Source organism: Theobroma cacao, chromosome 8 (assembly GCF_000208745.1).
Source record: "Theobroma cacao cultivar B97-61/B2 chromosome 8, Criollo_cocoa_genome_V2, whole genome shotgun sequence".
Lineage (NCBI taxonomy): Eukaryota > Viridiplantae > Streptophyta > Magnoliopsida > Malvales > Malvaceae > Theobroma > Theobroma cacao.
Window position 1 is genome coordinate 2501915 of NC_030857.1, and position 14213 is coordinate 2516127.

The 14213-nt window shown below is 39.6% G+C and overlaps 4 protein-coding genes across 5 annotated transcripts; 1 reads left to right on the plus strand and 3 right to left on the minus strand.

The window, feature by feature from the left end:
• Positions 1721 to 2212, minus strand: LOC108663005 (auxin-responsive protein SAUR36-like). The gene is given in 3 exon segments (XM_018125466.1): positions 1721 to 1763; positions 1889 to 2080; positions 2082 to 2212. Coding segments are annotated over 3 exon segments (366 nt in total).
• On the plus strand, positions 4985 to 5946 carry LOC18591664 (auxin-responsive protein SAUR36). Its single transcript, XM_018125618.1, has one exon. The coding sequence runs from the start codon at positions 5160 to 5162 to the stop codon at positions 5511 to 5513; it is 354 nt and encodes a 117-aa protein (XP_017981107.1). The 5' UTR covers positions 4985 to 5159; the 3' UTR covers positions 5514 to 5946.
• On the minus strand, positions 6360 to 9487 carry LOC18591665 (4-coumarate--CoA ligase-like 5). The gene is made up of 5 exons (XM_007017909.2): positions 8077 to 9487; positions 7305 to 7450; positions 7151 to 7218; positions 6841 to 6943; positions 6360 to 6705 (listed from the first exon to the last, which is right to left on the minus strand). Exons 1-5 carry the CDS (start codon positions 9296 to 9298, stop codon positions 6592 to 6594), a joined length of 1653 nt encoding a protein of 550 aa, XP_007017971.2. The 5' UTR covers positions 9299 to 9487; the 3' UTR covers positions 6360 to 6591.
• Positions 10672 to 13782, minus strand: LOC18591666 (4-coumarate--CoA ligase-like 5). Of its 2 annotated transcripts, XM_007017910.2 has the most exons (5): positions 12473 to 13782; positions 11586 to 11731; positions 11365 to 11432; positions 11108 to 11210; positions 10672 to 10990 (listed from the first exon to the last, which is right to left on the minus strand). In XM_007017910.2, the coding sequence occupies exons 1-5, from the start codon at positions 13689 to 13691 to the stop codon at positions 10877 to 10879; spliced, it is 1650 nt and encodes a 549-aa protein (XP_007017972.2). In that variant the 5' UTR covers positions 13692 to 13782; the 3' UTR covers positions 10672 to 10876. The 2 variants fall into 2 exon arrangements, with proteins under 2 accessions (XP_007017972.2, XP_007017974.2); XM_007017912.2 differs by lacking the exon at positions 10672 to 10990 and having other exon boundaries at positions 11125 to 11210; positions 11345 to 11432; positions 12473 to 13691.

Consider the following 14213-nt stretch of genomic DNA (forward strand, 5'->3'; position numbering starts at 1 on the left):
TAGACAACGTCTGTTGACCGGCACTCATTACTAATGCAACTAAATGGGCTAATTAACCGGCTGGTTTGCCAAGCTCTCTCTTTTCTCCCATTTGCTCCTCATTTTTTAATATTCATGAAGCTTTTTAATTTATTTTTTTAAGCACTTCCTTCGCTGAAGTTTTCTTCCGCTTGACTTGGACCAAGTTTATTGAATTGTGACCAAAAATGTTATATAGCTGGAGGAAAGTGTAGGGAAATTAAGAGTTTACTTTCCTGGAAAAGAAATCCACACGTAAATAATTAACATATATAGAATTTGCCTTTTGAAAGAGAAAGTTGTTAAAGGGGCACCAAGGCAGAATTTCTTTCCCCCTCCTCTTTTTTGAAGCTGAGATCTCATTTGCTAAATGTCAAAGCCAAAAATGTATGATAGTCTCTCTAGATTAGAGAGAGATTTACTGTGAACAAGTATAATCTTAACAACTTTGGTTTGAGCTAATGGTTGTTATATATATCTCTCTCTCTCTCTTTAAGCAAGATGAAATCCTAGATTCGACTCTCTCAGCAATTTCCCATTAATATAATACGTTTCTCAACCATGCATTAACTAATAATACAGTAATACTTTATGAAACAAAATGTAAGTTTTGACTTAGGACTTCTAGCTAGACGGAGAATTAAATATTAATTTAATCTTCTACGCGTATTCTTTTTCCTTTCAATCATTTTCCTCTCCATCGGAATTTCCCACCATTTGCCAGAAGAATTATTGCATGGACTTTAGTGTCCATGATAACATGCGGAATATCTAAATTATTGGTTCCATTCGGTTTTGAAATTTTGGCATTTTATCTTCCTACCTAAATTTCTTCATGGCTTTCCCCCTTCTAGGCTACATGCCCCGGTCAAAAGCCACCTCGGAAGAGGGTGCCTCACGTTAACGTTTTGATTGGAGAATCCGCAGCTTTCTTCACTCCGATTGACTCCCAACATCTCGAAGCTTTGAAAAAGCAGGGGTGCAACTATTTCCTCTTTCCACTTTGTTGGACCGAAGAAAATTTGTTTACATATGAGCCATTTTCTTTGATGGGGCCATGCACCTATAACTAATGAAAAACTAATCTTAATCAGCCAGATATGTTTGTTTTACAGTCATACATTATGCAAAAGCATTTTAATAAGCTATTCTGGGGTTGACAAAGGATTAAGTCAAATCTATACTTCATAAAAATCAGACTAGTTAAGTGAAATAAGTCGGATGAATCTTCATAATTAATAAAGAGAGCACACAATCGATATGAATTTAGAATCAAACCAAACATTCTAACGTTGAAGTTGAAATCTACATCAGATTATTAAAAGTTTGTGTAGAAATTTCTAGCTTATATAATTAGGTGGGTGTAGACAAATATTATAATTAACTAGTAATTTTAAGTGAACCCATAGCCCAAAATGGGTAAATAACATAAAACACCTCCACTGTCATAGGAGGCTTTTCAATTACTAATTAATTATATAATGTCTTCATCATCGGAAAGGGAAAGATCGTTTTATTGCAACGAAAACTCACGTGGAACATACAGTCCGGATTTCTGAAACATCTTCTGTGAAACTGTATACTCAATTATCAGCTGCTGATGATCTGACATTCTCAGATAATGCCAGAAAATAATAAGTGTCTGTTTTTAACACTAGACTAGCTAGTTTTCACAGTACTTATCAGCAAAATGTTTCTAGCCTCAGCCAAAAAGGGCTACGACTAGCTTCTTCCTAGAGTTTTTTCTGCGAAACAAACTCAAACTCAAATACAAAGAGACTTATCTAATTAATTATATACTAAGAGGGAGCAATTGCAAACCAAAAGTTGGTTTTTCATGGTGGCTTGATGAGAGGCCAACAAGACAAACAATGCCTGCTCCAGCTTTTCAGAGACATGTCTTTGAATTAACGAGATGACGTACTCCAAGACTGCTGCATAGCATGGCAAAGTTATCGGGCCATCCCTCGGCAGTCCGAACTCTTCCTTGGACAATCTTAAAAGCTCTCTGAAAATGTTGGTATAGAGATATGCCAAACGAACAACGAAACGTCTCTTATCCAGAGTAGATAACGAAATGGCCTGCCCTTGCTAGCTTGCCATTGATCCTCGGGAGCGATATGGTTCTCCTTCCAATGCCAGCCATCTTTTTCCACCTCCTCGCGAGGGCGATGAGTTTCTTCAAGCTGATCATGGGAATAAGCATACCGTAGTGATCGACAGTTAAAAGCAGGTTTTTTGGGTTTGTAAACCGATTCTGATAAGAACAACTCTGCGAAAGAACTAACATATATACTTCTTTCTTAGAAAGCAAAATTAGAGTTTCAACAAAATCATGTGCGGATTGGATGGAAGAGATGGTTTTGGACGTGGGTTTCTTTTGATTTTCGTGAGCATCTGGCGGGGGCCCTAGCAATCCACATGGACATTAGTCTCTATGGGCTTCCGGCTCAAATAATTGCATTTCAAGATAAAAATGGTTTATGAAGAACAAATGAACAGCCGATCATAAAAGGGAGCAAAGGGCCAGGCTGCATGCAGTTCACTCTAAAAATAATTGAATCTGATTCTCACGTGTTCTATTTACATCGACAGTGCTTAGTGAAACTCAAATAATTACCTGAAGAACATGGTCTTTAGACAGTTACTCTGACCACCACGCTTCTTTGCTTATACGTAGGTTGAAATAGATTGGAAGGCAAATTTGTAGAGTCAGCAATTACTGATGAACTCCAAATGACAAGTTTTTAACTTTTTTCCTCAATTTTTTTGTTGATTACCCAAATATTAGAAATGCAAAATATCATTTCAAGTTCATCTCCAGACACATGCGGTCTCAGATATATATTACTGATCAGTGCTAACAAACCTATGTTAACGAGTGGCAGCGAAGTTTCCTGGTTTTTTTTGGGTAAGAGGTGGTGAATCTTTCCCAAGCTGAAACAGTCTCGTTCTGTATTCAGAAGCAATTTGATAGGGCGGTTGGTGTCTGACAACAAACGTGATGAAGAAATCAACAAAATTTAATGCTGTTGTCCATTAATTGCAAGCTTGCAAACTATTTCAGGCTTAAGTTGCACAGATATTTTAACTTTTACTCTAATTTCCAGAATTTCCCGTGCTCAACTACAATAAATTGCGACTTTGTATCAGCTTTGTCAGCCAATGAATCCTCATCATCGAGTTTCTGTGCAAGACAAAAGGAAATTAAGAAGTGAAAAGTTAAGCTACTCCTTTAACCCCCTCATCACGGGTGAATAGTATGATCTTTGATAAAATCGTTTATGAGATTTTGTTATGGGGCGTTGAGAATCGGTCGATGTCCATGTGCAAACATCACTGTAAATATTGTTTTAAAATTTCGTGTTTACCTTTAGTACTTTTGAGAAGCGGGAAACGTCATATCCATGCCTCGTTCCAGTCATGAAAGAGAAACCTGATCCTCTAAAGAAAAATCAACAGCTTATAGAACTTGCTGAAACCTTGGAGGCTTCAGCAGGATTCCTTACTTAGAAAAAAAGAAACAGAATGAATTTTAGAACAGAGAAGTACATATTTAGCCAGATTCAGGGGCAATCCACTTTCTTTCTCTGTGTTGTTTGGTCTTTCCTATGGAGGTCGCTGAGGGCAAGGGCCTGACCATGGCTCTGGCCATAACTATGCTACCTTCGACAAGTATTGGCACCCATAGCTGATCTGCAAGCATTTCAGGACAAGATATAGCAAAATAAAATGCCTATTTTAAGATAGTAATGTCAGCAGTGGAGATTTTGCTTTCCGACGGGGATTCTGAGTGCCAAATAACATCCTTAACGTCACTCTCTTTGCATGTCTTCCTCCTGATATGGCCTGTGGAAGGAAACTAGTTGTTGGCTGCAGGGGACGATTGATTAAGAAAGATTCCCTCCATTACAGATTTATTCAACTGTCTTTCCAAGAGATTTAAGGGTTCAGAATGCAGATTACAGATGGATAGAAAGCACGGGGAAGTCTAAGTAATCACGTCACATTTTAATTGATTCACATCCCTGTCATTTCTTTCCATTTTAGTCTTTCAGAACCATGGTAAATCTAAAGCTAAAAGCTGTCGTATCCCTGGATACTGAGGTGCAGGAAACGCTAAGACACGTGAATTCACCACCTGAGCTACATGGTTAATTAACTTAGGGCGGTGCCGGTGGGCTTGTTTTGTCTAACATCGGCGATCACAGTTCAGAGTGCGAAAACGGCAGAACCTTATAACACATGAACATGTTCTTCAAGCATGAAATTCATTGCGACACAGTTTAAGGATATAGGATACAAAGTTGAATGCTAGATTTAAGGATATAGGGAGAGAGTCGAAGCTTTCTAAATTCAGAGTTAGATAAGTTACAGACATTCAGTAACATTTGAAACAGTGAGAGAACTACCAATTGAGAACTTTCTCAATGCAGTAGCATAGACGTAGACAATCACAGGCGGGTCGTGCTTTGGAGACACTTGAGACAGCCAATAAACGAGAGTTGGCCCGTCTTTTTCTCTCAAAACAGATTCAAAAAGCTAACAGGAAAATGATCCAATCCATCTGTCTCTACAGCCAAAAGTATCAAAGCCTGAGGCCTTGACAGTGCTTAAAAGGCCACACAGATATAAACTACCAATATCTTCATTAATTGAGCTCACATGTCTCAGACCCCAACTTCCTCAATTAAACTGAAAAAGATCCCTAGTGTATGTAACATTGCAGAGATTTTTCTGAATTTTAACAGCAGAAAAGAAGTTGGGGGTGCAACGCGACCATGTCTATCTAAATTCTACCACCCTATCCTTTGTAAAACATCTCCTCCGGCCACAAATTTTTCCAGATAAAGTTAGACTGTATTTTGTATCAATTAAAAGCACATGGGGGGGTTTTCACCTCTATTTTTTTGTAGCAAATACTAGAAAGTAAGTCACAAGGCAGCCCATTTCCTCCACACATTGGCAATCTTCACTCTTATCACCTCACCTTTTAGCTCCTTCCAACTGCCTTTAAAAGCCTGGCCGAACCCCATCAATAGGAAGTGTCCAATCTATAAGACACTTCAACTTATCTATCAGAACTCCAAAAAGATACCAAAAACAACAGAAAAGATCGAAAAAAGGCAGTTAGGAAAAAAATGAAGGGTTCTTCGATGAAGCTCAGTGAGATTATAGAAAGGTGGAAGAGGAGGAAGAAGGGCCATTTTGCTATCTACACCAGGGAAGGAAAACGGTTCGTTGTGCCCCTATACTATTTGAATCACCCTATCTTCAGGGTGCTATTGGAGATGGCCGAGGAGGAGTTTGGTACAGCAAATCATGGGCCATTGCAAGTTCCGTGTGAGGAAGAATTGATGGACTACATTCTTTCTCTGCTAAGGAAGAATCCTTCTGTGAATGTAGACAAAGCTTTAGCGTCCATCACTACTTGTAGGGGAGCTTCAATATCTTCTTTCCTTAGCCAAGGTGAGCACCAATCTATGGTTTCATGAGACACAAAAATTTCAAGGATTTAACACACTATTTTGCTGGCTGAGGACACTTTGGTGCATTGGATGAGTTTGGGACAGTTTTCTCTTCCCAGTTCCCTATATCTAGTTTAGACCAGAAATAGGGTAGCTAGGGTACTGATTATCTACCAATAAATTCACTTAAAATGATTAAAACTCCATTAGTTAATCTACAATTTTAGCTCACCATTCATCGGCTTTAGCTGCCAACGTTCCACAACTCCAGGCTCGTCTTTACTCTTTCGTTTACAACTTATGAAATCTACAAGAAATTTGGACTATGATCTAACATTTTCGGATGCAAATTACATGTATAATGTATTCCTAAATCCTAATGGTTAACATGAAGCTCTCCAAGAAACAACAGGGCCTTTTTTTGGACTAAAAGACCACGTTTTTTCTTGAGATTGTATAATTCGGGTCCAGATTATGAGATGGTGATTACATATGGCCCAAACCAGATGTACTTGCTGGTGGATGGTAATTGTCCACTTCAAATCATGAACTCAAACTCAATGGTATTTTCGGGACCCAAATGTAGATAAGATCTTTGCTCTGTATTGATGCTTGCGAGCACATCTGGAAAACTTTTTACCTCAATTCCAGCCTTTCAACGGAGGATTTTTGTTTTTTCTTTTCTTTTGTGTGCAACGATTATGATATGACCATCGGACTATCTCTCTAGCACAAAGTTTTTACCTTCAGTCATATCGAGTTTCAACAGGGGCCTAAAACCAGTTACAGGGCAGTGCCATCTATGAAAGAATGGAATTCAATCTGTTAATACTACTAAATAAGGATATTTCAGTAAAAAAAAAGATAGGATGCTCAATTTTCATTTTTCTTGGTTTATTAGCAGAGACACATCACATGTGGTCACGCACTCATGCCTGAAATTTATAGCAAACAGCGAAATGCATGAATCCTGTTTACATAATTCCATGGATCGAGAAACAAGCAAAGAATTTTCACCGTAGAGTGAAAACTTTGCTTTGAACATGAATTTATCATTATCGAGCGACAACTTTCCAAGTTATTTTCCATCAAAAGTCGGAATCACTCAAATTTTGGAAGTTGCAAGCTTAACGAGATCCCTCCTGAGAATCTTGCCCGATGGGTTCTTGGGTATTGAAGTTACAAACGCCAATTTGCGGATTTTCTTGTATGGTGCCACCTGGTGTTCATCACAGCAAAACGTTTTCACTCTCACATGAGATGAACTTGTTCTGATGCAAACTTATTGCTAAAGTCTTGAAAGCTATTCGCAATCTTTGACTAATTCTATTTCTATAGAAATGTAATTGTATACCTGTCTTGCTACAAAATCAATGACTTCAGTCTCCAATACATTGCTTCCAGTTTTTCTAACCACATACGCCATAGGATACTGCCCGACCTCCTCATCGGGAAACCTGATCATAAGTTATCAAAATCCAACTCTCTTCAAAAGAAATCAGATCAAAGAAACATGTCTTTTAGAGACTGTCTGTTGCTTCGTCGCCAAATATACTTTGCTACGACTATGGTAGAATATGTAATATAGATATATATTATATGTGTATATCGTACAAGGAAAGGAGTTTCAAGCTCCATATAAATCACTGAAGATGAAAACTTACGGTATGACAGCTGCATCAGAAATCTCTGGGTGAGAAAGGAGCAATGCCTCCAGCTCAGCAGGAGGCACCTACAGCAGTACAAAAAAAGCCATGTGAGCCTATGACGATTGAGTTGACACTGCTAGAAAATATAAAACTCAAATGTTCTATCCACCTGGTATCCCTTGTATTTAATGACTTCCTTCAACCTGTCAACTACGTGAAGGAAGCCATCCCCATCGATGTAGCAAAGATCGCCAGTCTTCAACCATCCATCCGAATCAAGAGTTGATGCTGTGGCTTCTACATTGTTAAGATAACCTACAGTCCCAGGCCACTGAGAACTAACAAGAGGAGAAAACACAAGGAAATTGAAAAGAAAAAGGAAAAACCAAAAAAAAAAAAAGAAAAATCAAGCAGGAATGTTATGCAAGCCTATTGATGCTGTGATTAACAAGTTGGGGTTAAGCCTGCTTGATAGCAACAAAAATTTTCAGGATAACCGAGTTAAAACCAATTGGCAAATAACATTCCAAAAAAATGTGATCAGTTGAAATTACATAAGAGTGATTAAATAATTAGCAATATCACTGTTTATTCATTTTAATACTCTTCCATATTCTATGATTAATGTAATGTATGGTTGACATCAACAGCAATCAATAGCTTTTCAAATTAGATTTCGTGCGATTCGATTTCATGGACTTCTCAGCAAGCAAATCATATCAAGAATTTTTTTTTTTTGTTAAAAGAACAGTTAAGGACATTGACCATTGCACCCTGAAAAGTATACCCAAAATCTTTATAAACAATTAAATAATACAGTACTTAAATTTCTGTTATGATTCTCTTCCACCACAAGCAACCAAATTGACAAATTGTAAAAAGAAAAAAGAACAAACGAGATGAGTCATGCACAGAGAAAAAAAAAAACTAAAATGAAATACCTTTCATAATGGAGGGGCCCCTAAGCCAAAGCTCACCCGTCTGATTAACCTGCAAGGCCGAACCAGTGGCAGGGTCCACAATTCTGGCCTCCAGGCGGGCCATCAACAGCCCCACCGTTCCATACTTCCTACTCTCCTCCGGCGAATACATGGACGCCCCAAACCCTGTTGTCTCGGTTAACGCGTACCCCTGACGAATATTCACCGTTGGGAACTTCTCCAAAAACCCATTGATCAGTGCCTTACTCAGCGGGGCCCCGCCGCACAGAACCGATTGCAACGAACTCAAATCATACTTCCTTCGTATCTGATCCGCGCCTTTCACCAATCCCAGGAGTATAGGTGGCACGAGGGGGAGGCACGTGGCGCGGTACTTCTCAATCGCCGACAGCATTTCGTTCGTGTCGAATTTTGATAAAATCACCACCGTTGATCCTACCGTGAGTTTCCCTATGGCAAAAGCTCCGAAGCCGTAGATGTGGAACATGGGAACGGTGCAGATATGCGTTTGCAATACTTCGTCTGCATTGGCCATGCATGAAAATGATTGCATCAGCGCCATGAGGTTTCTGTGAGATGATATGACTCCCTTGCTGACACCCGTTGTGCCTGATGAATAAAGTAGACTGGCCGGGTCGTCCTGGTGGACTCGATCCCTGACTCGGCTCCCAGTTGGTTCCTTCTTCATCATTTGATCCATGGTTGCAACTATTTTGGCTTCGCTCGTGGTAATGATCTCCTGCTCGTCGAGAAGTACGATAGGGAGAGATGATCCAGCAAGTTTTGGGACGAGTTGGCTGGTCGTGAAGATGAGGGCGGGCTTTGAATCCGCCATTTGTAGCGCGATTTCACGAGGCGTGTTGAGGGGGTTGCTGGTGGTTATAATAGCGCCAAGAGACATCACAGAGAGGCAAACCATGGGGAAGAATATGGAGTTCGGTGCGATGATGAGAACGACGTGGCCTTTCCGGATTCCCAAATCGGACAGACACGTGGCAACCAAGTCAACCCCTCGCCAGAGTTCGGAAAAGGACAGGTGGCGGCCGGTGGCGGCTTCGATGAAGGCGGTCTTGCCATGGTGGGGGTAAGAGGAAATAAATGTGGTGATGTCAAGGCAGCGGTTGGATGGAAGCGGAAAGGGCTTGCGTTTGCTGTAGAATGTGGAATTGGAAGAGCAAAAGCCATTCCTTGGATCGATTCTTAAGTTGGTAATCTGAGCCATGGTTTTCAGTTTCCTTTTCTTGATCTGCTTTGCCTTGGGCGCATTACAGCACTTGGGTTGCTAATGATGATTTATCGCAAACACCAAGGTTACCCTCATTATCTATATTGGTTGAGACATTCGAGTAGCTGAAGACGTGTCGTTCCTGACAGCAGGATGCAGGGACACTTCATGCGTTAGTTTACAGTCAATGGAATTCAATATCGAATCTCCTCTATTTTTCCATAAGATTTTGACCCCTCAGACACGCGAATTTCAATAACAATAACAATACTTCTCCTCCCCCATCATTGTCCGTTCTCAGGTTAATGCCACGTTATTGCCTCCATACTCAATTACTGCCATTTCTTCAAAAACCTAATTTGTATTCAGTTATAAATGTTAACAACATTAATACTGTTAATCATTATCCAGTTAATATAATTGATATTTTACTCTGTGACAAAATTGTATGTAACAAAAGATTTTTATTCCAAATTCAAAACTTGTAGGAGTGATATCTTCTTTTGATACAATTATTTATTCTCTAGACTTTTATTATGTAATTTAATTTTTGTTGTTGTGATTTTTGTTTAATCTTGCAGTATTGTTTTTATGGATATCTTTGCTATACAATACTGATAAATATATCCGTAATTTTAAGTTTTATAAATAAAGTTTAATATTATAAATCAAATAATGTCAATTCAATTTTAAAATAAAATTATAAAAATATATTATATATGTCCTTTTATTTTTCAATAAAATTTTTGAAATAAATAACTTTCTATTCTATTTCAAATCACCCTTTCAAATTTTTTTTTATTTCCAAATCATCATCCATCTTTTTCTTTTCCTTCCTCTGCCACGTAATAGATGTGCCAAAAAAACCTAATTGTACTAATTCATTCATTAGTATTAATTAATAGACGCATACATTTATGGGTTAGGTGGTAGGCTTATAACTTTCACGTCTTACAGGGTTCAAATATTTTGGGAGCTAACCCCTTGCCCACCGAAGGCCACCTATTAGGATAGACTCAGACTTATGTAAAACAATAAAAAATTTAGTTTTAATATTTTGATATAATATTATTTTATTTGGTTTTGATAAAATATTATTTTATTTTGTTAAATAATAACGTCTTGCCGACTGACTTAGACGGCAGCCCTGTCCATAAACAGCTATATTGGGTAACAACAGAGTTATCCTTGATCGTTCTGGTCATTAATTTCAATAAATTCGGTTGAAAATTTTAAATATTAAAAACTGATTGAAAATAGTTAAATAAACTATCCATTCAATGATTAATATCAAAATGGAAAAAACCAACTTTAATTAACCAAATTTAATTAATTTTGATAGCATTTCGATTTAAAACCTGCCGTACGTATGCTACAATATAGGACATAGATAAATGATCGAAAATCTTACAAGATAATGGCATAGATCTTATTTTCTTAACTCAGTTCTGATAAACAAGCAAAGAAATTCCATTACAGCACCAAACTGGCTATGAATTGGAATATTATGCTAACAGAACCATCAATACTACCGTTCTTTGACTGTGTCCAGACGCAAGCCTAAACCAGAACCGCTCATAGTTTGGAGGTTGCGAGCTTTATTAGATCCTTCCTGAGAATCTTGCCAGATGGATTCTTGGGTATTGAAGATACGAATGCCACTTTCCGGATTCTTTTGTATGGGGCAACCTGTGGATTTAGCGGCATAATGTCATATAGCAGCTGAAATTTTGCGTGAATTAAAGCATCTTGTTCTGGAAAGTAACGTAAATGATTGCATTCCCTGGTTAGTCCTTCATGCATTACCTGTCTGGCTACAAAATCCATGACTGCAGTCTCTGATAAATTGCATCCGGTTTTTCTAACCACATATGCCATTGGAAACTGCCCAACTTCCTTATCAGGAAAACTGAGACACAAAGATAGAGGTGTGAAATTGGGCTCTTACTTTCGAGAAAATATATATGTTCTTCCAATCAAGAAAAACAGAGGAAATGGCAGGGTGTCTCGGTACAAGAACCAGAATTTCAATGCCATACATATCAGGGAAGAGGAAAACTTACGGTATAACCGCAGCATCTAAAATGTCAGGGTGAGTAAGGAGCAATGCCTCAAGTTCTGCAGGAGGAACCTGCCAAGTCACCACAAAACTATGAGAACATAAAACCAACGTTTAAAAACCATCTTGTGTACATTATTTTACATGATAGTTTCATCCTCAATTCTACAATGATTAAATACAAAGAAAGGCCACTTTTGGGGAAGGGAGGAGGGGTTCATTCACCTGATAGCCTTTGTACTTAATCAGCTCCTTCAATCTGTCAACTACAAAAATGAAACCATCGTCATCGATATAGCATATATCTCCTGTCTTCAGCCATCCCTCTGAATCAAGAGTTGATGCCGTTGCTTCTGGATTACTGAAATAGCCTACAATGACAGGTCACCAATTAAGCATCAAAGAAAGGGAAAGATTATCAACGAATACCAAAAATGGAACATATGAAATGTCATGAAAAGGTCTATCTCGTGCCTTAAAGTGTCAATCAACCCTTTACATCTCCAATCAATACTACAAAATTTTTGGCATAGGCTCTCAAAATAGAAACAGAGTGTAAGTCAATCACTGTCATACTCTTTTTAATTCAGTGCCCACCGCGACACTTGAAGTACAGGCAAATAACTGCAAAGTACAAACCCTTTAGGAAATGAACCACATGTATAACATGTATCACAGGTATAAGCTGATAACTCTTTTATCCTTTAGAAACCTGAATCACTGCATTAGGAAATGAATCAAATAATTTTTTTTTAAAAAAAAACAGAGGCTTCTAGTTATTTTGGGTGGGGGCAGCACCATCAAAATCACCACAGTCAGCAGGCATTTCTAAGTCAGATTTCCTGAAATACTGTCACCACTCTCACCACTAAATTCAGCCACCAAACCCTTTAAAAATCATTTAATATAAATATAAAGAAAAGAACGCGTTCAACATGGCAGCACATATAAAGCAAATTCCCAAAGACTTCTTATCCATTTTACTAATTCTCTACTGGTAAGCTTCCAGAGAGATATACCAGCATCCTACAGAAAAGGCCAGAACAGGGGAAAGCAAAAGGGGCTTTTTCCTTTGTTTTTTAATTACCATTAAAAGACAATTAATATATTACCTTTCATGATGGAGGGACCCCTAAGCCAAAGCTCACCCGTCTGATTCACCGTCAAAGCCTTACCGCTATCCGGGTCGACAATTTTAGCCTCCATGCTCGGTGACAACATCCCCGCCGTACCATACTTGCGACTCTCCTCCAACGAGTCCGTTGACGCACCAATCCCGGTCGACTCTGTCAATCCATACCCTTGAAGAATTTTTACGGTAGGATACTTGTCCAGAAACCCCTCAATCACTTCCTTACTCAGCGGAGCACCACCCGACAGCGCCGAATGCAACGAACTCAAATCATACTTTTTCCGTATCTGATCCGCGGCGTTCACCATCGCCACGAGTATTGGCGGCACGAGAGGGAGGTAGGTGGCCCGGTACTTCTCGATCGTTGATAGCATGTCGTGCATCTCGAACTTCGATAAAACTATGACCGTTGATCCTGACGCCAGCAGCCCAGTGGCAAACGCTACTAAGCCATAGATGTGAAACATAGGAACGGTGCAGATAAACCTTTCTTCTTCTTTTAGACTGAACCTGTTTAGCACTGTTTGTACCATCGCTATCAGATTTCTATGAGACGAAACCACTCCCTTGCTCGCACCGGTTGTACCAGACGAATAAAGCAGAGTCGCCGTGTCATCCTGGTTGACTCGGTCCCTGACTCGACTCCCACTCGGTTCCGTCTTCATCATCTGATGTAAAGTTGTTACAATCTTCGCCTGGCTCGCGTTACTGATCGCGTGATCATCTAGAAGCACGATGGGAATGGTGGACCCGGCTAGTTTAGGGAGGAGTTGGGGAATAGTAAAGGCGAGAACGGGCTTTGAATCGGCGATTTGCTTTCCGATTTCAGCAGCCGTGTTGAGGGGGTTGGTGGTGGTTATAATAGCGCCGAGAGACATAACTGAGAGGCAAACGACGGGGAAATAGATGGAGTTTGGTGAAAGTAGCAGGACGACGTGGCCTTTCCGAATTCCCATGTCGGAAAGACACGTGGCAACCGAGTCAACCGCTAGCCAAAGTTCCGAAAAGGTGAGTTGGCGACCGGTACCGGCGTCGATGAAAGCAACTTTACCGTGGTGGGCACGAGAAGAGATGAACGTGGTGACATCGAGGGAATCGTTCTTCGCGAGAGGAATAGGCTTGCGTTTGCTGTAGAAGGTTGAGTTGGATCTGCAAAAGCCGCTCCTCGGATCGATTGCTGAGTTGATGTTTTGCGCCATGGTTTTCAAGTTCTCTAAGATTCTAACACTGTTCGGATCTGTCGCTTTTCCTGTCGATTTTTTAAGGTCGCACCTCAAGTGGTGGCTAAGGCCAACGAATAATGTTTTATATTGTAAAAAGACGAACCGTGGGCCCGTGAGTTGAGCTACTTTGACTTTTGACTGTCGATGTTGCCGAGAAACTCTCCCGTGGTCGGAAGCCTTTCGTGGCAAGATCAAAATCGTCCGATGGGACAAAATGTCAGAAGTCGAAGTTTTGATGGCTGATCGTATGAAGAAATTTACGACTTTTTGGCTGAATTTGGAAGTGGTTCTTGATAGTTTAAAACTTCAATTGAGAAACGTGTTTGAGTCATTGGGCACGTGAGAATTTATGTGCTTATGTCACGTCGCACTGTCTACGGTCATGAATCTCGTGTGATCCTCCACTCCCCATTTTGTGTACCTTGCAGTTCAAATTGGATTGGGTTTGAGGAAGTGTAGTAACTACTAACTAGTAACTACTGAGCAGTCAGGGCATGT